Genomic DNA, 24,235 nt, shown 5'->3' with positions numbered 1-24,235 from the left:
GATCCTAAGAATGCTAACAAGGTGTGCAAGCTCCAACGATCCATTTATGGACTGGTGCAAGCATCTCGGAGTTGGAACAAACGCTTTGATGAGGTGATCAAAGCATTTGGGTTTATACAAGTGGTTGGAGAATCTTGTATTTACAAGAAAGTGAGTGGGAGCTCTGTGGCGTTTCTAATATTATATGTGGATGACATATTGCTGATTGGAAACAACGTAGAGTTTTTGGAGAGCATAAAGGATTACTTGAATAAAAGTTTCTCTATGAAGGACCAAGGAGAAGCTGCTTACATTCTAGGCATTAAGATCTATAGGGATAGATCAAAACGCCTCATAGGACTTTCACAAAGCACATACCTTGATAAAGTTTTGAAGAGGTTCAAAATGGAACAGTCCAAGAAGGGGTTCTTGCCAGTTTTACAAGGTACGAGATTGAGTAAGACTCAGTGCCCAGCAACTGATGAGGATAGAGAGCATATGCGCTCCGTCCCCTATGCTTCAGCCATAGGTTCTATCATGTATGCAATGCTGTGCACTAGACCGGACGTTAGCCTGGCCATAAGTATGGCAGGTAGGTTCCAGAGTAATCCAGGAGTGGATCACTGGACGGCGGTCAAGAATATCCTGAAGTACCTGAAAAGGACTAAGGAGATGTTTCTCGTGTATGGAGGTGACGAAGAGCTCGCCGTAAAAGGTTACGTCGATGCAAGCTTTGACACATATCCGGACGACTCTAAGTCGCAAACCGGATACGTATTTATTCTTAATGGGGGTGCGGTAAGCTGGTGCAGTTCCAAGAAAAGCGTCGTAGCAGATTCTACATGTGAAGCGGAGTACATGGCTGCCTCGGAGGCGGCGAAGGAGGGTGTCTGGATGAAGCAGTTCATGACGGATCTTGGAGTGGTGCCAAGTGCACTGAATCCAATAACCTTGTTCCGTGACAACACGGGTGCCATTGCCTTAGCAAAGGAACCACGGTTTCACAAGAAGTCCAGACACATCAAATGACGCTTCAACCTCATCCGCGACTACGTCGAAGGGGAGGACGTAAATATATGCAAAGTGCACACGGATCTGAATGTAGCAGACCCGCTGACTAAACCTCTTCCACGGCCAAAGCATGATCAACACCAGAACTGTATGGGTGTTAGATTTATTACAATGTAATTCGCATGATGATGTGAGGGCAAGATTATTGACTCTAGTGCAAGTGGGAGACTGTTGGAATTATGCCCTAGAGGCAATAATAGATATAGTTATTATTATAATTCCTGTATCAAGATAATCGTTTATTATCCATGCTATAATTGTATTGAATGAAGACTCATTTACATGTGTGGATACATAGACAAAACACTGTCCCTAGCAAGCCTCTAGTTGGCTAGCCAGTTGATCAAAGATAGTCAGTGTCTTCTGATTATGAACAAGGTGTTGTTGCTTGATAACTGGATCACGTCATTAGGAGAATCACGTGATGGACTAGACCCAAACTAATAGACGTAGCATGTTGATTGTGTCATTTTGTTGCTACTGTTTTCTGCGTGTCAAGTATTTGTTCCTATGACCATGAGATCATATAACTCACTAACACTGGAGGATACTTTGTGTGTATCAAACGTCGCAACGTAACTGGGTGACTATAAAGATGCTCTACAGGTATCTCCGAAGGTGTTCGTTGAGTTAGTATGGATCAAGACTGGGATTTGTCACTCTGTGTGACGGAGAGGTATCTCGGGGCCCACTCGGTAATACAACATCACACACAAGCCTTGCAAGCAATGTAACTTAGTGTAAGTTGCGGGATCTTGTATTACGGAACGAGTAAAGAGACTTGCCAGTAAACGAGATTGAAATAGGTATGCGGATACTCACGATCGAATCTCGGGCAAGTAACATACCGAAGGACAAAGGGAATGACATACGGGATTATATGAATCCTTGGCACTGAGGTTCAAACGATAAGATCTTCGTAGAATATGTAGGATCCAATATGGGCATCCAGGTCCCGCTATTGGATATTGACCGAGGAGTCTCTCGGGTCATGTCTACATAGTTCTCGAACCCGCAGGGTCTGCACACTTAAGGTTCGACGTTGTTTTATGCGTATTTGAGTTATATGGTTGGTTACCAAATGTTGTTCGGAGTCCCGGATGAGATCACGGACGTCACGAGGGTTTCTGGCATGGTCCGGAAACGAAGATTGATATATAGGATGACCTCATTTGATTACCGGAAGGTTTTCGGAGTTACCGGGAATGTACCGGGAATGACGAATGGGTTCCGGGAGTTCACCGGGGGGGCAACCCACCCCGGGGAAGCCCATAGGCCTTGAGGGTGGCGCACCAGCCCTTAGTGGGCTGATGGGACAGCCCAAAAGGGCCATATGCGCATTGGAAGAAAAATCAAAGAGAAAAGGAAAAAAAAGGAGGAGGTGGGAAAGGAAAGAGGGACTCCACCCACCAGACCAAGTAGGACTCGGTTTGAGGGGGGGTCCTTCCCCCTTTGGCTCGGCCGACCCCCTTGGGGCTCCTTGAGCCCCAAGGCAAGGTCCCCTCTCTCCCACCTATATATACGGAGGTTTTAGGGCTGATTTGAGACGACTTTTCCACGGCAGCCCGACCACATACCTCCACGGTTTTTCCTCTAGATCGCGTTTCTGCGGAGCTCGGGCGGAGCCTTGCTGAGACAAGGTCATCACCAACCTCCGGAGCGCCGTCACGCTGCCGGAGAACTCTTCTACCTCTCCGTCTCTCTTGCTGGATCAAGAAGGCCGAGATCATCGTCGAGTTGTACGTGTGCTGAACGCGGAGGTGCCGTCCGTTCGGTACTAGATCGTGGGACTGATCGCGGGATTGTTCGCGGGGCGGATCGAGGGACGTGAGGACGTTCCACTACATCAACCGCGTTCACTAACGCTTGTGATGTACGGTCTACAAGGGTACGTAGATCACTCATCCCCTCTCGTAGATGGACATCACCATGATAGGTCTTCGTGCGCGTAGGAAAATTTTTGTTTCCCATGCGACGTTCCCCAACACTTATTTCTTGCACTTGTGACAGGTTCGTTTCTTGTAGTCCTTAGATGCAGATTCTGATTTCCTCATGTCTCTTCTTGAAGATTTACCGAATTGGCCTCGTCGTGTAAATCTCTGGAATTTCCTCACAAGCATTGCAAGCTCCTGTCCAAATTCTTCAGTATCACAAATGATGTCGTCTGTGTCTTCGTCTTCAGATGAGGAAATTGCTCTAGCCTTCAGTGCACGTGGTTTGGAATAGCTTGGTCCATATAGATCTCTCTTTTCTTCTAGCTGGAATTCATGAGTATTTAGCCTTTCTAGTATATCAGCTGGATCAAGCATCTTGTAATCTGGTCTTTCTTGAATCATCAGAACTAAAGTATCAAATGAAGAATCCAAAGATCTCAGCAGTTTCTTCACAACTTCGTGATCAGTGATGTCTCGAGCTCCGAGTGCTTGCAGTTCATTTGATATGTCAGTGAGGCGATCAAAGGTGTCTTGGCAGCTTTCATTGTCATGTCTCTTGAAGCGATTGAAGAGATTGCGAAGAATATCAACACGAGAGTCACGTTGGGTTGATACTCCTTCATTTACCTTGCACAGTCTCTCCCAGATCAGTGTTGCAGAGCCCAAGGCACTTACTCTTCCAAACTGGCCACGGCTCAGATGACCACAGATGATGTTCTTCGCTTGAGAATCGAGTTGCTTGAATTTCTTCACATCAGCCGCAGTGACACTGGCAGAGATGATGGGGACTCCATTTTCCACAATAGACGAGAGATCATTATCAATAGCTTGTAAATGCATTTGCATTTTGTTCTTCCAGAAGGAAAAGTTCTTTCCTTCGTAGGTAGGACATGTTGCAGTCACCTTAAACATGTCTGCAGTCGACATAACTAAAACTCCAGGTGGTTAAACCAAAATCACACAGAACAAGGGAGTACCTTGCTCTGATACCAATTGAAAGTGCGTTATATCGACTAGAGGGGGGGTGAATAGGAGATTTTTAGAATTTCATCACTGAGGAAATTCCTTTTGAGGAAATTCCTCACTGATAACTAACTTACAGCGGAAACAGTAAATGATCAGACGTGCAAACGTTCACAACAACAGTATTTCAGAGTGAAGAATGTGAAAACAGATTGCACAGTAAGCAGGCACGCAGAATACAAACGATGATTAACTATCGTGAAGAATTTGGGGTTGAGGAAATTCAGAGAAAGTCTTCAGCAAATTCTTCAAACAGTCACAGTGAAAGTCATCAACACACAATACAAGAAAAGTAAAGAGTTGAGGAATTAGAACCCGTTTCTTAGTGAAGACTGTTGTTGATGACCCAGTTCCAACTGTTGTGACAGTTGTACATCTGGTTTGGAGCGGCTTGGTATTGAAACCAAAGGACACACAGTCTCTACCGTATTCTCCTTGAGCTAAGGACACACAGTCCTCGCCCAACACTCGTGGTAAGTCTTCAGGGCAGACTTCCAAACCCTCACAAACTAGGTCACCCGGCGATCCACAATTGACTGCTGGAAAGCTCTAGACCATGACGCCTAACCGTCTGGAGGATGCACACTCCTCAAAGGTAAAAGGCTTCAGTCCCACACAGGAACAACTTCTTCAGTGATGCTCAATCACTAGGTTTGGTTTGTGGTTTCGGTGTATGGGGTATTTCCTCACTGATGAATTACTCTCGAAAGCTCTGAGGAATTTGGGTTGCTCTTATGACAAGTGTGTGTTTCTAACGGATCTGCCAACCAGCTAGTGGTTGTGGGGGGTGGCTATTTATAGCCTGGGAGCATCCCGACATGATTTGACACTAATGCCCTTAAATAATATGACCGTTGGAGTGGATAAGACCAGTGACTTGGCGTGGTTATCGAAACGGTCGGGACCCTCAACTGTGAGAGTCCTCATGTCACTCATATTCCTCACTTGAGGCTTTTGGTAGGATTAGGCTTGGGTTGAGCATCATGAGGAAATCCATTCCATAGTGTTACTTTGACCCCCTTTAACAGTACGATGTTCCTATTCATCAAATGTGAAGAAAGTAAAACAGAAAACGTAAATCTTCACGCTTCAATTTCTTCAAAATGATTTTCTTCAGGAACCACCGGTCTTCTCAATATCAGTATCTTCATGAGGAATATCAATTTCATCGCAGATTCCTCGCGATTCATTTCTTCAGCTTCAGACCAATTTCTTCAACTGAAGATATACATTTTTAGGGGTCGATATTCTTCAAATATCTCAAACTCTTCAATGACTTATAGATCCTGTGTATACTCATAAACACATTAGATACTTAACCTATAAGTCTTCAAACCACCAAAATCACTAAGGGGCACTAGATGCACTTACAATATCTATCCTTATTAGATGGGCAAATCCCATCTTGCTCGACCATGTCTCGCAGTATGGGTTTAGACAAGTCCGAAACCTACCTTTGTAACTATCCAGACACGGAGTAGCGTTTGGTCGGCCCAAAGCAAGTCTGTCACCATCCCGAGTAATGCACTAGCTCAGGTCTTAGGACATAGAACGTATGTTGCACTAGAGACTCACAGATGACCTATCGCTGCGTCTCATAGTTGGGTCTGTCCAACTCAGACCTTATGTTGACTCGGATCCGACTACGTTGAATCTGATCAGATCTTTTTGAGTCCATATTATCCGGCTAGCATCCAATGCTACATGGTTAGTGAGACCGAACCATCTGCCGTGGCATATGCTAATCTGAATGGTTGCACGTCCACACAAACCTTTCCATTACGGACCATTTAGGACAATCATACAATTCTTAGTCTCACAAACAAATCACGTACTTCATAATACACATCATTAACAATGTCCAAGGACTATCTTTACTCATAAACACATAAAAATATCATTATACATGATTGCCTCTAGGGCATATCTCCAACACTAAGCAACCCCCTCGGGCAACACCCTTGCCTTGCCATAGGAAGCCCCTAAGATATGTTACTTCATTTTGAGTCAATAAAATTCATTCTTGCCACCCAAAAATGCAAGTCGGACATATGTTTGTCGCGTTACCCACCCTCTATTGACGCAACATCGTCCGTTTTATAAAAATGATGCCGCAGACAACGAGCACACTTTTAGCCTTTGACACCTCCGATGCAGCACGGTGGACCGTCGAAGAGAAACACACGGGGAGAGGAAGGGGAGCGCCTGTTCGGCGCCTTAATCGTCCAAACAGGTTGCTGGCGCCCGCTGCAACGCCTTGTTGGGCCGGCTCATGAAGGCAAAGCGCAGCGAACAAAAATAGCTAGAAAAACGAAAGAGGTGGCTCCTCGAGGAATCGAACTCGCATCGCCACATCCTTGTTAGCTTAGCTGACTAACACAGCCATTGGACACTTGTGATTTTATTAGCTCTAACTAAGTATGGACTAGTATGGTCGCTCTATTTACTTATCACGTGCATCTTTTTAAACCATGAGTGTAAAAAACGTTCATCAATTTTGAGACAAAAGTTCACAAACTAAAAAAAGTTCATCGATTTTGAGAAATAGTTCATCATTTTTGAAGAAAAGTTCATAAACTTTAAAAAGTTCATCGATTTTGGGAAAATGCTATGAGAAGGTTAAAAAAGTTCATTGTTTCCGAAAAAAGTTTCTCAATTTTTGAAAAAAGTTCATCGATTTTGGCAAAAAGTTCATTGACTCGTACAAAAAGCTTATCAAGTTTGAAAAAAGTTTGCCAATATTGGAAAGAGTTCACAAATTTGAAGGAAAATTTTATCAAACTTGATTTTTTAATGAAATTTTAATAAACTTCATTGGATTTGGAAAAGTTCATCAATTTTGAAACAAAACTTATCAAACTAGAAAAATGTTCATCATTTTTAAGAAAATGTGGATAGATTTGAAAGAAAAAAATCATTGAAAGATGAAGAAGGGGAAAAGGAAAACAGAAAAAAAAACGAAAAAGAAAAAGAAAACGTAAAGTAAAAGTAAAGATGACAATGTAAAAAAATGACGAAACTTAGCGCATCAAGTGCCCGTGGCGGGGTACTTAATATAGTTCGAATTGAACCAAGAGATCATTGGTTTGATTCGCGGATCTTACAATTTTTTGTGTTTTGAAAGCACGCGAACAAATAAGGAAAACCCTATTCGCCGCTAGTTGCGGCGAGCTCGTTGCGGTGAGTTGTCAGAGCTTCGCACAGGGGCAACGATGCTCCAAATAAGATGGGCCGGCCAAGCTCCAACAGATCACCCCGGTTTTGCGTACAGATTTCCAACTGAATTTTTTCGGTTTTGAGAAATTCTAGAAGGTTTCCAAAACCGGATTTTTAAATTTCTGGATTGTCAAAAAATGTTCTTCAAACACGAAAAATGTTTTTTTTTCAAAAATCTTCTAGATTTTTTAAAAAAGCTCTGTATTTTTTAAAAATGTTCGGGATTATTGTAAAATGTTCGGAATTTCCATAAATTGTTATTTCTATTCGAAAAATGTTATTATGTTTTAAGAAAATGGTCTGGATTTACAAAAAATATTTGGTATTTCCAAAACTTGTTCTTCAAATTCGAAAAATGTTTTTGATTTGTCAAAAAATGTTTGAAATATCAAATAATTTCTGTTTTCTAAAAACATTTATAACTTCAAAAAATGTCCGTGCTTTATAAATTTGTTCTCAAGTGTCATAATTCATGCTTTAAAAATTTGTGCTCCATTTAAAAAAATGTTCGAAATTGTCCATGTTTCCAATTTTGTTCGGGGTTTTCAAAAGTGTTCTCCGTTTCAAATTTTTGTTCTCAAGATTCAAAAAATGTTCGTGCTTTAAAAAGGTGTCGGCGATTCGAAATTTGTTTAGAATTTTAAATTGTTCTTGGTTTTAAAATTTCTTTTCAAGATTCAAAAAATGTTCATGCTTTTAAAAATATTCGCGATTTTGAATTTGTTCTCTGATTTAAAAAATATTCCTATTTTCACAAAATGAATAAACGTTTGTTCGTTTTAATAAAAAAAAGGGAAAACGGGAAGAAAAACGAGACAAAAAGGGAAAAAAAGAAATAAGTGGAAAAGGAAAAATGGAAAAAATATCCGATTTTCTTAGAAAAAAAGCTAGGCCGACCCAGTCCGGCGCCCCGTGTGCGTGGGAGCGACCCACTGCCGCAGCGAGCAGGTAAGAGCCGAGAGCAACTAGTTAACGAGCACTTCCTCGCAAGCCTTTCAGCGATCGCTCCCGCTCGCCGTCACTTGGCGCATTTCCAGTCGCCGCCACGTGTCGCGTTCTGAGAGTTCCCTTCGGATTTTTTTTAATTTTATTTTCTCGCACGCGTTTTCGCCTTTTTTAAGTGGGTTTTTTCGATTTTTTGGTGTTATGGTTTTCCACCAATCTTTCGTAACTTTTGGACGAAAAAAATAATATATATATTTTTCGCGAAAAAACGTGTTTTTTAACGCGAAAAAACTCGTTGTTTTTTTTGCGAGAGGCACGGTTTTGCTTCAGCAAGAAGGACTGGTTTGCCATCACGAGAGGCACGCACGTGCCTTTCGGAAAGAAAAAAAGATGTGTTTTCTGTTCTTTACGAGAGGTACGGTTTTGCTTCTGCGAAAGGCATGATTTTGCCTTTGCGAGTTCAAAAATAAAAAAACACGTTTTTTATTTTTTTTTCTTTTACGAGAGACACGGTTTTGTTTCCGCGAAAGACACGATTTTGCCTTTACGAGATGCACGTTGTGCCTCTTCCGAAAAGGAAAAAAACACATTTTTTGCTTTCTCTTTTTTTCGCGAGAGGCATGATTTTTGCTTCCGTGAGAGGCATGGTTTTGCGCTCGCGAAAGGCATGACCTGTGCTTTTCAGAAAGGAAAAAAGACCGCGTTTTCTATTTTTTTTCTATCATGTGAGACACGGTTTTTTCGTCCGGTTTTTTATGAAAAAAAAGTTTGTGAAAACCTATCAACATGGGATCTAGTTTTGAAGATCTCAACGCGAGAAAGCCAACGGTGAAAACTGTTCGAGATTTGGACGCACGGTTTAGGAGATAAAATGTTTTGAAAAAAATGATCTACGGAAAAAGTGAAACTTTCAGGTTGCGACAAGTGACACGCGTGCAATGCGCCATTTATCGCAACATGTGGAGGTGAGAATAATCGTTGTAGGGTGTACTCGTTAATTAGTGATTTCGGTAGGAGCCCCCAACAAATAAGATGATGGGTTGAACCGAAGGCAAACAAAATGAGCCAAGCCCAGCTAACGCGGCTGCAAAAACTGGTTTGCAGAAACAGTAATAATCAACGTATGCAGCATTCCTTTTCAAAAACGACGCATGGAGCACAAAATAGGGTTTGCCCAGAGGGAGCTCGTGGCCCCCGACCGAAAGCCACGGGAGCTGCACGAACCACGATCAAATCAAACCGGCCGTTCATCTAAAAAGTTACATCAAACCGGTCGTGCCCCGCCTGGCCTGGTACACGTACGCGGCTACTTTTTCCGGCTACACACATCTGGCCGGCCGCCATGTCGATCGTCTCCGACACGAACGAGGACGGCCCGGGTGGGCGTACGGCTCCAGGACAATCAAGCTCGGCCGCGGCGGACGTGGCGCACCAGGGTCCAGCCACGGCCCGACGAAACTTCGCGCCAACGCATGGGCATGTGCCATCCCCGTGGCAGCTCGGTTCGTTAGTTAGCTCCGCCGTGCCGATCGTGAATGATCTCCGGAGATCTCCACCGAGGCATGGCCTAGCTTGGTTATCACGAATTATCCTGGCCGCCGTACCACGATCGAGTGGGGCACGGCGCCATGCATGTCTATCTACTCCCTCTGTTCTTAAATATAAGTCTTTTTAGAGGTTTCACTAGTGGACTACATACAGATGTATATAGACATAATTTAAAGTATAGATTCACTCATTTTGCTTCGTATGTAGACCCCTAGTAAAATGTTTTAAAAGATTTATATTTAGGAACGGAAGGTGTAGTACTCCATTCTTAAAGTTGTAGTATAAAGTTAAGACATTTATTTTGAGACGGAAGGAGTATATAAGTCTTTTAGATGTTTCATCGGAGGACTACATACAAATGTATATGGACATATTGTAGAGTGTAGATTTACTCATTTTATTTTGTATGTAGTTTTTTAATAAATCTAAAAAGACATATATTTAGAAACGGAGGAAGTAAAAGATTGAGAACGCCCGGGTTTATATCAGATCTGGTGAAAGCTAGCACTCACCAACCTCTTGACTTAACCACCCAGGTCCTTCACCACCTCCCTTCAGGCTGAAACTTTCTTCCCTGCCACGCCTACTCTCCAGTCTCAGGCTTGGGACGGAACGAGCACGGAATGTTTGAACGGACCCGCAGTCACTCCGCCGTCCCAGCCCAGGCCCAGCGCAGCTCTCGCACGCACGTCGCCGTCGCCGTCGCCGGTCGCCGCATGCACCCATCAGTCCGTCGCCAGCGCGCCGCTCCCGAAAGGCCAAAAGCTTTGCACGACAAAGGCCCTGACGCTGACCATTCCAGCCAGATTCAGATGTGGCTTGACAAGGACGACGACAGGTGTAGTCCACAGGTTCATCCGCTGCCCTATCCACAGCGGGGCGGCCCAAGCAGCAGCTAGCAGTAGCTCAAGAGTGTTGTCATCTCTTCCTTCCCCTCAACAAGGAGGCCAGTTGTGCGTGCCCATTGACCGCTCTTTTGTCCCCGGACCAAGCGTTCCTTCCAAGATCATTCAGTAGTGCAGCCTACTACTACAACGGCCCTTTTTGATACTCTAACTTAGCTAGAGGTTAGAGTTAGTTTCTAGCTCATGACGAACCTTAAATTAACTTTAACCAAAGAGGTGTTTGGATGATAGGATTAGATTGACAATAGTTGTACTTGATGGAGAGAGAAAAGTGATTTTTTAGTGGGTCGTTGCCTGGTAGATAGAGAGAGAAAATTGATTTTTTAGTGGGCCCCATGAAAACTAGCTTCAATTAGCACTTCTTAGGTAGGCTAGTTTTTTGGGGTGGGTTAGATGCAACTAGCTCCAATCTAACCCTCATGTTTGGATACTTTAGTGCTATTTGAGCCCCAACTAGCTCAAACTAACTCTAGCGTATGAATCCAAACAGGGCCAACATTTCACCATCCACAAGCTGCTGCACACACAGCAACCGAACTGTGGGCAGCCCCCCTGAGCTGCAATCCAGTCCAGCGAGTCTATAGCCTGTGATCCGCCAGACGGGATCCGATACAGTCGATTAACTAACCAGCGAGATCCTCCCCCTTGTCCGTCCCCGGGCGATCGACCATCGATCCCTGCCGTCACACGCATGTGGCACAGCCACGCAAAAATTCCTAGTAAGCAGTTGTTTAGGAGGATATTCGATCTCCTTGATAGATAGATCGATCAAGTGGCCAACATGGCATCCAGCAATTCCCCTGCCTGCCTGCAAGACGTTTTGCGCGATACTCAACGAGATTAATACCATCCCCACAGAGCCAGAGGCCAGAAATAATCCGGCGCCACACCGCACACATCCCCGCCCACATGCCCTTCCATGTGCCATCATCTCCAGCATGTTACCCACATGCCCATGCCCGCCGTCGCCGAGACCCCGCCAAGATAGTAACCCCGTGCTCACTGTACACTGGCGCCCGATCGAGAGCCATCGGCCATGGCCTCTCCTCCTCAATACTCGTGGTGAAAGTTGGCAGCATATACTGTAGTGGTATAGTCAGGAGTGGTGGTAGAAAAATGAGAAAAATACACACTCCTAGGATCGGAGCATGGTGTAGTGTAATGGCCCGCGGAGGGATCAAGGCTGGATCGGTCCCCGGAGCTGCATGGCGGACGCATTTACTCGCTCCAAGCAAGAGCGAGAGCGAATTTAGCGGGCGGAGAAAGAAGGTTGCTGGTTTAAAACACAGCCCATGCCATGCCCAACTCACTTTCGTGCACAGCTGAGCTCACTTTCCAGCGCGGTTGGGTTCGCTAGCTACGCCCTACGGTCTCCTGCCCTCCCTCCCCCGGCCCCCTCGCCAAACCAGACTCCATCAACCATCATGCCGGCTCCGCTGTTGCATGGATCCATGGCGCTCCCCCACCACCCCCGTGCCGCCGCCTATGTATAGTAGCCTTCCTTGTTAGCCCATCGTCCATCCATCCCTCCATCACCTCGTGTCTCTCAGCTCGTCGGTTCGTCGTAGCTAGCTACTGAGTGGCGAGGGACAGGATGCAGGACCTGTTCTCGGTCCCCTCCTGCTTCTCGTCGGGCGAGAAGCAGCTGCCGGACGCGCCGGCGTCGGCGGCGCCGGCGACCAGGTCGGGCCAGAGCGCGGTGACGCTGGTGTACCGCGCGGTGATCTCCGGGCAGAGCCGGCTGGTCACCGTCACGTGGTGCAGGAACCTGCTCGCCCACGGCATGCAGGTGTCCATCGAAGGGTCGGCCGGCGGCGGCAAGGACAAGAGCGGCGGCAGGGAGCACGGCAGCAGCATCGAGGGCGGCGGCGGCGGGGGCAAGAGCTGCAGCGCGTGCAAGGTGGAGATGCAGCCGTGGCACTTCTGGCGCAAGTACGGGGCGAAGCAGTTCCAGGTGGACGGCCGGGCCGTGGACGTGGTGTGGGACCTGCGGGCGGCGCGGTTCTCCGACGAGCCGGAGCCGGTGTCGGACTACTACGTGGCGGTCGTCTCCGGCGAGGAGGTGGTGCTCCTGCTCGGCAACCAGAACAAGGAGGCGTTCCGGCGGACGGGGTCGCGGCCGTCGCTGTCGCTGCGGGACGCGGCCATGGTGTGCAAGAAGGAGCACGTGTTCAGCAAGAAGCGGTTCCTGACCCGGGCCAGGTTCCACGACAAGGGGAAGCTGCACGACATCAGCATCGAGTGCAGCAGCGGCAACCTCGGCGGCGGCATGGACGTGGACATGTCCATCAAGATCGACGGCTGCGTCACCGTGCTCGTCAAGCACCTCCAGTGGAAGTTCAGGGGCAACGACTGCATCTCCATCAACAAGATGAAGGTGCAGGTCTACTGGGACGCCCACGACTGGCTCTTCGGCACCGGCATGCGCCAGGCCCTCTTCATCTTCAAGCCCCAGGCCCCCTCACCCTCGCCGTCGTCCGACGTCGACGCCGACGAGTTCTCCGATTTCTGCCTCTTTCTCTATGCATGGAAGATCGAATGAGCTAAGTTAGCTAGCTAGGCGCCCGTACCCTACCTGCATTCGTTAATTTGTTGCTGCCGCCACATTACAGAGCGGATGATGGACATTTCACCATGTTATGAGCAACATACTAGTACCATGCATGTATGAAACGATGTGTGAGTGTAACAAGAGGGGGAATGATGGATTGTCTGTCTGTCTGTCTGATTGAGGTTGAGGTTGAGGCTGAGGCCATGCTTCTCTGTTCCATTGGAGCGAGCTGTGCATGCACATGGAGGATTGGGGTGGAGGGGCACAGGATAGTCCTGGGGGTTGAGGAGGAACAGCCTGGTCCTGATGGAGAAACATGCATGGAGGGTGGCGACATGACAGGCAGAACGGCATATGGCCTTTCCCAATCAATCATGCATTCATCCATGCTGGTTTATCCAGGAAAACTCCAGCTAAGAGAACCGGTCCCTCCCAACTCCTAACTCCTATCTTAGTACTAGTAGTACTCTACACTGCCTCTGCTTTCTTTCTTATCATCTTCTACTCACTTACTTTGACTGGCCTAACAAACTGACTCACATCCCTCTGCTGTCCTCAAGAACAAGGAGAGCAGGTATGCAGGACAAGGACACAAGATACTAGTATGATAATAGCTGTATTTAACTCAGATGTACTACTGTTAATGGCCACCATTGGTCAAAGAGTGCACTGTTTTTCACCCAGGTTTTCAGCAATGGTCACATTTGGACCATGCAGCTTTGGCTATTCCCATGACCAAGTTGAGATCCCAGGGATGTCCACTGGGCTAGCTTTAATACTGGCCAACAGATGCAGATGAGAGGCTACTACTCCTATGTTTCATTACAGAGCTAAAAAAAACTACTACATATATAGGTTATACAGGGCTCAAGAGAAAAGAAAATACAGTAGCTCCCTAGAGAACAGGTCAATCATATGGCTGTAGTAGATACCTACCATCAGCTGAGAAGTTGACAAAATTTTATCCACTCTAATGCTCATGCCTTCCCCATTGGCTGAGAGCCATTGTTTAAACCAGGAATACTCGAATCTACACGAAGGGAATTTGTATGCGTCCTTGTTATGTTATACTAGCATATACCTGTAATCAACACCATCCTATGCTCTCCTCACGATTCTAATTTTAAATAGAATAAAATGGGGACTTCTTCGTTAGCAGATAGTCAAATATGCGAACATGGAAAAGTAAACTTGTTGACCAAACAGCCGATATGATGAATAGTTACAAAATGTTTCATACGGTGCTCTTTCCACATGAACTTAATATCAGGAGAAAGGTTCTCGACTTCCTAGATAGACAACGCACGATACTTATCCAATTTTGCGATAAATCAGTTGACCAAAAAAAAACTCAAACTAACAAAAATATATTATTTTGGGCCAAAACCAAACCATTTTGCCAGCGATAATCTTTTTTTCCGGTGAGGAGCTTCATCCGAAAAAAATATATGAGGGCTTTCCACCAGTTCCGCGTACACTAGTTAGCTGTGATGGAAGCAAAAACAACCAAGTTAGGGCTATACGACGTAAAATAAATAAATTGCATTGGCATATGAATTGACTTTGTAGCTTTGCTTACTAGTAAATAAGTTTATTTTCGGCCAAAACCAAAAAATTTGGCCAACGAAAATTTGTTTTTCCCCTGAGGAGCTTCCTCTGAAGGCTTTCCACTGTTTCCACGTGCTTGCTTCTGGTTAGCTGTGATGGAAACAAAATCAACAACATCAGAGCTACACCACACTGAAGAAGGTAATTGCATTGGCATATATACGAGCTGATTTTGAAGTTCGCTAATTAGCTGCTAGCATAGTAACTGTCGAGAGAGCAGTCAAAGTATAAACTTGGCATAAGTTCGGTAATGCAAACATAGTATTCAAAACGAGTGTTCCATTATTTCGAGCAATGATAACTAGGACTTTTTCCTCTCAAAGTCGAGGTAAAACCGGACAAATTTGGTGCTCTCACAGGTGTTAGATTTTATGGGGGTCTGACTATCCAACATAATGGAGGCACTAGAAAGATTACCTGAATTGGACTTTTTAGCATCTTGGGATGTCCCTGAATGCTTTTGCTCTGAAGGACTGTCCCCAGCACCTAGTTAATTGAACAGCAGGATGAAATTGTGTCAGACCATTTCAGAAAAATGCATGACTAATGTACTTGCAAAAAATATATATAATTTTGAACTGGCAGAGCTATTGCTGAAGTCTCATCCGAGTTTAGATGTTGTAAGAGGTGAAATGTTTAACAACTGAAGTTTCTAACGATGAGAAATATCAATAGCATTGGCGGTAATACATCAATGATATTTTAGTTTAAGTATAAGAATAGACAGGTTCCAAATTTATCTTAGACACGGATAAGTACAGTAACTTAAGCAAAAAACTTCCAAAAAATAGGTGAGGAACCATGTGAAGATACTATGGAGAAAACTCACCATCCGTGGATGACTTTCTGTAAGTGTTCTTCAAGAACTCAACGAAAGAATGCTCATTGTGATCAAGCATCACTGGTCCAAAACAAGGTCAAAGTTTCCAGTAGTTAATACTAACATGATTTTGCAACTTCTCAATACAGCTCCTTCGCAAATCAACATCAGACAAAGATGAGTAGATTACATTGTTGAAACAATTCATGCCGTTTATGCTCAGAGGTACCAATTAAGAGCGATCGCACTGCCTCTGAATCTTTGTCTGAGCACATCTTGGAAAGGTTGTTTGTATCTAACAGGATACCTGCAAGCTGAGAGCAAACCCACAGAACATAATCAGGGGTGCCAGTATAAATTAAGCACAATGGTCGCTAGAGCAGGTTAAAAATACACAACCAACCAGAAGTTTCTTTATGTCCAGGCTCTGAAGTAGAGCATAAGCTTCTTCAGAATGGTCATTGGCAAGGACTGTGCAAACTGAGCCCGCCTAGGAGACAAAAGCAAGCATGATTATGAAGTAAATGACGGAACCATATGAATTCTTCACCAGACAAACCAAAAGGTACTTAGCAGTTAGCACAAGTACACGGTATTACCTCACCGTTTGATCTCAAGACATCTTGCCCAACCACCACCAGGCTGGCCCGCTGATCCATTATCAATCCCTCCATATCAACCTATAATTCAGTTCGGCCTCCCGAAGTCAGCATCATACATTATGCATCCGCTTTACCCAGGATGTATTATGTGCAGGAACAAGCTAGCCCTCGAGAAGAAATACGGCGCATTGCTATCCTCGACATCTTATGCAGAAAAATAAATGTGGCAATACTCATGATGTTCCTCATTTGATGCTGTGCATATTAACTGGGGCAACACACGAGGTACAGGCTAGCGCCCAAACTCGCAATTGCACAGAGCATATATCGGTCATCGTCATTCGCTCACTCGCATGGAATGGCCGGCGGCCACATGGTACCAATCGGAGTTAAGAACGCCCACATGGCAGGGCACACGACTGCGATGAATTGCTGTATGGCCTCATCATCCTTGTCTCCTCTGCCCAAATTATAAACGCCCAATAACTCCGGAACGGGGCCTAGGCAGTTGTCTGTCGGAGAAGAATCCCATGCTGGCCATCTAAGTACAATCAGGCACCATTGTTGCAAGGCGTGGCCTACCTCGTCGGCGAAGAGCAGGGCCGAGGCGTCGACCCCGACGTGGTAGAGGAGCCAGGCCGCCTGCCTGCACCCAGTCATCCTGCTCCGGCGCATGTTCACCACCGGCACCGCCGCCGCCTGGCCGTCCCCCTTGCTCGACTGCATCCACGCGTAGCATATCGCCGCCACGATCGAGCTCACACCTGCTCGAAATCAGCACGGGAAATCGCGAGTGAGCCAGCAATACATGGTGGCTAGATTCAGATTAGATAAATCAACCGGAAGACGAATTAATCTTACTTTTCGAGGCGTCGGAGAGCACGAGCTTCGTTGGCCTCGAGCGGGAGGAGCGGTCCGCGGAGGACAGGTCGGCGAGGGCGGCGCGCTGGCGGCGGAGGAAGGCGTTGAGGCGCGCGACGCCGTCGTCGAAGCCGTCGACGGCGGGGGAGCCGGAGGCGGACGCGTGGCGGCGGTGGTGCAGGGGGCGCGGGGGCGCGGAGGCGGTGGGTGGAGAGTTGGACGCGGAGGAGGTGGTGCGGCGGAGGGAGGCGGAGGGGTCCGGGCCGGAGGGGCCGTGGAAGCGGGACTTGCGGCGGGAGGAGTGCGGGTTCGGCGGCAGGGACGGGGATGGGGACGGCGGCGCCGACGGGGTGGAGGTGTCGGAGCGCGGAGGCGAGGAGACGATGGACGCCCGCTGCAGGATCTCGTCGCCGATGCCGCCCGGCTGCCGGTGCCTGCACGCACACGCCGGGAGGAGCAGCGTTTAGCGGCGTCCAGTGGGTGGTGAAGTTTTCCGGCTGGTTTGAAACCAGGCCGCTAATTCATCATCATTGGGACGCTAGTATAAGCTTTCGGCCTAGTTTGGCCCATTAAAGCCGAGCTACTAAATATGCGAATTCTTTTGTTCAAAAAGTGAGCTGATGATAGAGTTACAAAAACCTCTTGAAAAATAGTTTAAAAATATGAAATTTATACGAAAATAAAAAATAGTCCATACTTTATTTCTATAAGGTATATTAATATTTTCTTTTAATGTCAAACATTTATATCTGACAAATTTTATAGAAAACTATCAATATGTACATAATAAATAAAAAATGATGGATAGTGTATGCTGATATGTTTTCTACTAACTAAATCAAACATAGAAATGTTTGGCTTAAAAAATTTAATACACTTCTCATCTCATAAAAAAAGGATTGGAGAGGACGGTATTTCGGTCTAGGGAGCATCTCCTCCCTAGTTCATAGGATGAATATAGTACAATAAACAATAGGAACAAAAATAAAGAATGAATTTTATTGGCACCAAAAGATAATCAAGTTTCCTAGGTGTGTGCAAAAATTCATGGCGATTTGACATCGGAAGTGATCTCGACAAAATCAGTGTTTTGGAAAAGATTCGAAAATTTCTATTTTGGATCAATGGTTTTGTTTTCCATGTCCTGAGCTCTCCTGATGTCAAATCTTTATGAAATTTTGCACACCCTTAGAAATTTTGTCCATATTTGATGTGCAAATCTTCTAGACTTTTTGTGATTCTTTTTTTTTCGCTTGTACTCCTGTTTAAGGGGAGCATTTGTGTGCTCCTGATCAGCTATGGTTTAGCGATTGGAGAGAAGAAGAAAAATTCGCATAGTGCTAGATGGTAAAAAAAAATGAACGTCTAGAAATGAGCCGTGAAACGACGTTGTTTTGCACCGAAACAGCAGATTGCAATGCGTTAGCGTGGCGCGTGGCCGCGTGCATATGCCCGAATGGAGTGATCCGATATTACCTTCTCGCGGAACGTGACATGGGGTCCCGGCGGTCGAGCGCCGGCGAGGGCTCCGTGCCGTTGCCGCCGGCGAACTTGGGCACCTGCCTGGACGGCGAGCCCATCCGGCCCGGCGACCCGGAGCCAACCATCATCCTCTTGGCCTCCTCCAGCCACTCCTGCGTCTGCTTGCTCGCGTTGCTGCTGCCCCTGCTGCCGCCGCCGCCGCCGCTACGGCCGCCTTCGCTTTCCGCCCTCTGCGGCTTCTTCTCCGACGACGACGGCTTCTTCTTGCTGCCGCTGCTGCTCTCGCCCGTGAGGTCGTACGCAGGGGAGCCGGCAGCGACGGCGTTGTGCTTCACGCCGACGGTCCCGAAGAACCAGTCGTTCATGAAGTCCGTCAGGTCCGGCGTCGCGTCCACCTCCATGGCTGGCAGCTAGCCGACGACGACTCGCTCTTCTCTGCGTGTGTTCCTTCTGCTGGCACGATCGCTGATTAGGGTGTGGTGCTCTGGTGTTTGCGGGGTTTGATGATCGTCGAGTAATTAACTGCTAGTGTCTAATCTGTCGCAGAGAGCGCGTCAAGTAATCGACGAACGCGTGGCCGGCGGCCGGCGGCCGGCGCGCGTCTGCCTTGTACCGTAGCGGCGAGTGGACAGCCAAGCCAGCGCCGACCGTGGAAGCCGCCCGTTGTCTCTTCAGCAAGCTCCATCTGCCAAATATAAGAAGCTAGCCCTCGGGATGATCGATAACTCATCGTCCACGGCACGCAGGCACTTCACTTTCTTTTCAGCAGTAGTATATATTTTCCTTTTCTTTTCTTTGGTTTTTTTGGATAAAGGGTTTTATTTGTTATTTCTTCTGTTTCATTGGTTTTTCCTTCCTTTTTCCCATTCGTGTCGATTTGTTCACACACAATGCATATTTTGCGTATACATCAGGAACACATTTTTATACATATTTAATATATATTTTTAAATACATGTATTGATGTCTACTTTTTTACTTACACACTTTACATTTTTTGGTATACGTCTATACATTATGTTTATACAGTTTTAACATTTTTTCAATACATGATTAACATCTTTATGATTAGATTTTTTATGTTTATTCTTTTTCGTACACATTACACATTTTTCGTATACATCAGAAATATTATTATTTTGCACGTCTATCATTTTTTAGATACATGATTAATTTATTTTGATGTCCATTCCTGTTCATACACATATATCCATTTTTTATACATCTGATATTTTTACAGATTTAACCATTTTCCAAATACATGATTGATATTGTTTTTCCAAAATTTTGTTTTGATGTTGATTCTTTTTCATACACATTTGTAGATTTTTTTTATACGTAGTTAACATTTATAAAATACATGATTAACCCTTTTTCAAATACATCTTTTGAGGTCTATTCTTTTTTATTGTTATACACATTGTTCTTTTTCTTATACATCTGACATATTTAACATTTTGTAAATATATAATTAACATTTTTTCAAATACATATTTGAATACATGGTATATTTTTATAAAACATGCATCGTACATTTTTTTGAATGGCAATAAATATATTTTCTGAACTACACAAACATTTTTTTGCATTTTATATTTTTATTGAAATGTCATGAACATTTGTTTCAGAAATGGAAGATTTTATTTAAACCGTTACATAAAAAAAATTAATGGTAATAATTTTTTTTACATTGTATAATTTTTTATTGAAATGTCACGAACATTTGTTTTAAGGAAACGCAATATTTTCTTTAAAATGTTATGTAAAAAATTGAATTGCCAATAAATATTTTTTCCATTCAAGCAGGTCTTTTGGGGTAGAATCGATTGCTCGTTCTTTTTTCTTCCTAATGTCCTAAGTTACTAAGCTCGAATGGAGCCTCTTAATGCATAGGTGTAATTTTTATACTCGTGCCCTCCACATGTCAGCGACTGAATTGGTTATGTGTTGTGGTTCAGCCTATTCAAACATGAACGTGGTGCTCCTACTCTTGTTAGACAAATTTTTATATTCATGAACACCTTCTAAAATCATCAACATGCATAAACTTTTTCAACTTTTTTGAAATTCAAGAAACTTAATTCAAAATCTAAGCATTTTTTAATTGATGAACATTTTTTGAATTGAGGGAAACATTTTTTTAATTTGTTGATCATTACAAAATTATGAGCATTTTCTAAATTCCGGAATATTTTGAAATTCAGAAAGTTTTTTTTTAAGTTTATGAAAAAAGTACATTTTTTATTTCCTCTTTACCTTTTTTGGTAGTTTTCATTCCTCGCTTTTTTCTTTGCTTCATTGGATAAACCGAGGCATAATAGGGGGACTGGCCAACCAACAAACTAAGCGTCCATGGGCGTGCGTGCTTGGTCGTCCTTCGACATGTTGCACACTGAATAGGACCTCCCATGTGTGAGTTATTTCACTGTCGTCGTTTTCCCCGTCTTCAACATCGCAGTCCTTGGGCGATGGATTCGCAATGGGAAACTTATGTCGTGTTGGTACTGGAGGAGAGCTAGAATGACAAAAATCAAGCGTTGGGGATCCAACAAAGAAGCATGAGCACTTGTCACACATTGTAGCCAGGCCTTGTGGCAATAAATCTACACGTGCCAAGAAATTAGGAAAGTTAGAGAAAAGAAAATTCCATTTCGATGTATATGGTCTCATACTCAATTCGGTTTATGTAGGATGAAAATCGGTGATATATCTTAACACCAATAACTAGCGATGGAAACATCGAACCAAACATCATAAACCGATCAATAGAAAGTATTGGTCAACTCAATTCATTTTACTCTTTGATTTTCCGGGTAAAACTGCTCGTTTCCAATTGTAATACTTAAAAAAAAATCTGGACCAAAAAACGACGTATCAAAAGTGGGCATTACGCTCTAGTAATTCCAAACCGCATGCCGGCCTTGACACTATTGAACAACAACTAATTTTGTACACACTAGCAGGACTGTACACGCCGTGCGGTGAGGTTGTTCTGAAAGTGGTTATCAGTAGTATTATAATTTCATTCATTGTTTGGTTACATCGAATGATGGATAGAAATGATCTATCTCGGTGAAATTTACATAACAACAATCGCAGTACAAAGAGTTCCAACTAACACCTTTATCAGCAAAAATAACCAGCAACCATGCATGGTGGTTTTGCGGGAACATTATTAGTAACTACTCCTTCCGTAAGTAATGATTTGAACGCTCTTATAATTCTTTACGGAGGGAATATTATATAAATTGACATGATGCATATTTTCCATACAACTTTTGGAAACATTTCACAACATGCCCTATCAGCTTTGGTAGAACATGCATGGTAATTTTGCTAGAACATTATGTATATAATGACTATGAAACAACTGTCTGATAACTGCAATACAACTACCATGGTAATTTGATAGAATGTGTAGTGTCGGGGGAATTTTATCTACATGACTCTATTGCAGCAACAGGGTATCTAAAAATGATGAACCGTCTCTTAAACATCTAGTCAAAACTGGTACATTATTCAGCAAAGTGGGAAGGGTTGGTGTTTGAAAAAAAGAGAGTCAAAAACGCGACAAAAATCCATCCGTAGTCTGACAAAAAATTCCATCATCTCTATCTCATCTAACGAGGCCATGGGAAGCATTGTGGAAACGCATCGGATGTAAGGTCGTATTTTGCCGGGTTGAAACCCACCACACCTCCCTCCAACGTTGGAGACATCAACCAAAATCGATCCTGCTTGAACTAAAACCCAGGGGGATTGAACCACACTTGAAATTTTGGGTTTTTCTTAAGTCAAACTTGTTTAAGTTTGACCAAGCCTATAGAAAATATTAACACATAGAACATCAAATTAGTCCCATGAGATTATTTATGAAATGTATTTTTGCACTATGTGTATTTGGTGTTGTAGATTTTACCACATTTTTCTATAAAATGGACAAACTTGAACAAGTCTGACTTAGGATAAACCTATAACTTCAATAACTTTAAAACGTAGGGAATAGGATATATCAACAGTGATAGAGAGACAAGTGATAGACAATACTGTAAAAATAAAAAACAATGATAGACAGACAATACTGTAAAAATAAAAGACAATGATAGACAGACAATACTGTAAAAATAAAAGACAATGATAGACAGACAATACTGTAAAAATAAAAAACAATGATAGACAGACAATACTGTAAAAATAAAAGACAATGATAGATAGACAATACTGTAAAAATAAAAAACAATGATAGACAGACAAGTGACAAGGGCCAAGGAAATGAAAAATAAAATATTTCGAAATCCATCCGTAGTCTGACAAAAAATTCCATCATCTCTATCTCATCTAACGAGGCCATGGGAAGCATTGTGGAAACGCATCGGATGTAAGGTCGTATTTTGCCGGGCACCTCCCTCCAACGTTGGAGACATCAACCAAAATCGATCCTGCATGAACTAAAACCTAGGGGGATTGAACCACACTTGAAATTTTGGGTTTTTCTTAAGTCAAACTTGTTTAAGTTTGACCAAGCCTATAGAAAATATTAACACATAGAACATCAAATTAGTCCCATAAGATTATTTATGAAATGTATTTTTGCACTATGTGTATTTGGTGTTGTAGATTTTACCACATTTTTCTATAAAATGGACAAACTTGAACAAGTCTGACTTAGGATAAACCTATAACTTCAATAACTTTAAAACGTAGAGAATAGGATATATCAACAGTGATAGACAGACAAGTGATAGACAATACTGTAAAAATAAAAAAACAATGATAGACAGACAATACTGTAAAAATAAAAGACAATGATAGACAGGCAATACTGTAAAAATAAAAGACAATGATAGACAGATAAGTGACAAGGGCCAAGGAAATGAAAATTAAAATATTTCAACATGCACCAGCCGGGAATCAAACCCGGGTCTGTACCGTGGCAGGGTACTATTCTACCACTAGACAACTTGTAGGTTGATGTAAAGATTTCAAGAACAAACTTTTAGTAATGAGTGTAAAACAACTCTCTAATAATTGCAATACTATCATTGTAATTTGACAGGCTGTGTAGTCTCCGAGTCAATTAATCTACAAACATCACCTTATTGCAGCAACAGTGTATCTAAAAATATTGAATCAACTCCAATACATCTAGTAAAATTTGGTACATCATTCAGGAAAGTGGAGAGGTGTGGTGTTTGAGAAAGAAGAAAATGCCCCAAAAATTCCATAAAAAACCGCTATAAAAATCCATCCCAAAATCTGACAAAATTCTTCATCTCTAGCTCACCTAACAAAGCCACAGCGGCACATTATCGAAAACATGGGATGTAAGGTCATATTTCGCTAGATTAAAACCTACCGCACCTCCCTCTCACATTGTAGAACATCAACCAAAACTGACCCCGCATAAACCAAACCCGATTGCAGATAGAATGGGATTGAACCGCACTTGAAGTTTTGGGTTTGTCCTAAGTCAAACTTGTTTAAGTTTGACCAAATCTATAAAATCTTAACATAGAACATCAAATTAGTCGCATAAGATTACTTTATGAAATATTTTTGCACTATATGTATTTGGTATTGTAGAGTTTACCGTGTATTCTATAGAATTGGATAAACTTCAACAAGTTTGGCTTACCTATAACTTCAACAAGTTTGGGTTACCTAAAAAAACAATGAAATAAAAAATACAA

The 24,235-nt window shown here is 43.7% G+C and overlaps 2 protein-coding genes across 2 annotated transcripts; one reads left to right on the top strand and one right to left on the bottom strand.

Annotated features, from left to right (window-relative positions):
* Nucleotides 1-11,680: 11,680 nt before the first annotated feature.
* LOC123440658 lies at nt 11,681-13,338 on the top strand. The gene has a single exon (XM_045117220.1). The coding sequence runs from the start codon at nt 12,216-12,218 to the stop codon at nt 13,161-13,163; it is 948 nt and encodes a 315-aa protein (XP_044973155.1). The 5' UTR covers nt 11,681-12,215; the 3' UTR covers nt 13,164-13,338.
* Nucleotides 13,339-14,340: 1,002 nt separating this feature from the next.
* LOC123442057 (mucin-1-like) lies at nt 14,341-18,946 on the bottom strand. The gene is made up of 10 exons (XM_045118173.1): nt 18,540-18,946; nt 17,064-17,497; nt 16,785-16,966; nt 16,200-16,280; nt 16,004-16,090; nt 15,791-15,914; nt 15,610-15,681; nt 15,198-15,266; nt 14,752-14,870; nt 14,341-14,657 (listed from the first exon to the last, which is right to left on the bottom strand). Exons 1-9 carry the CDS (start codon nt 18,944-18,946, stop codon nt 14,764-14,766), a joined length of 1,563 nt encoding a protein of 520 aa, XP_044974108.1. The 3' UTR covers nt 14,341-14,657; nt 14,752-14,763.
* Between the last annotated feature and the right edge of the window lie 5,289 nt (nt 18,947-24,235).

Source organism: Hordeum vulgare, chromosome 3H (assembly GCF_904849725.1).
Source record: "Hordeum vulgare subsp. vulgare chromosome 3H, MorexV3_pseudomolecules_assembly, whole genome shotgun sequence".
Lineage (NCBI taxonomy): Eukaryota > Viridiplantae > Streptophyta > Magnoliopsida > Poales > Poaceae > Hordeum > Hordeum vulgare.
Note: the sequence above shows the minus strand (reverse complement) of the source record. Positions and strands in the feature narration are given on the sequence as shown.

What these genes read in the sequence shown, in the direction of transcription:
- LOC123440658 (XM_045117220.1), top strand. Translation starts at nt 12,216, where the DNA reads ATGCAGGACCTGTTCTCGGTCCCCTCCTGCTTCTCGTCGGGCGAGAAG.
- LOC123442057 (XM_045118173.1), bottom strand. Translation starts at nt 18,946, where the DNA reads ATGGAGGTGGACGCGACGCCGGACCTGACGGACTTCATGAACGACTGG. An exon ending in GCTCTCCGACGCCTCGAAAA is followed by an intron (nt 16,967 to 17,063) that starts GTAAGATTAATT and finishes GATTTCGAGCAG; the next exon opens with GTGTGAGCTCGATCGTGGCG. An exon ending in TGGACATAAAGAAACTTCTG is followed by an intron (nt 15,915 to 16,003) that starts GTTGGTTGTGTA and finishes GTTTGCTCTCAG; the next exon opens with CTTGCAGGTATCCTGTTAGA.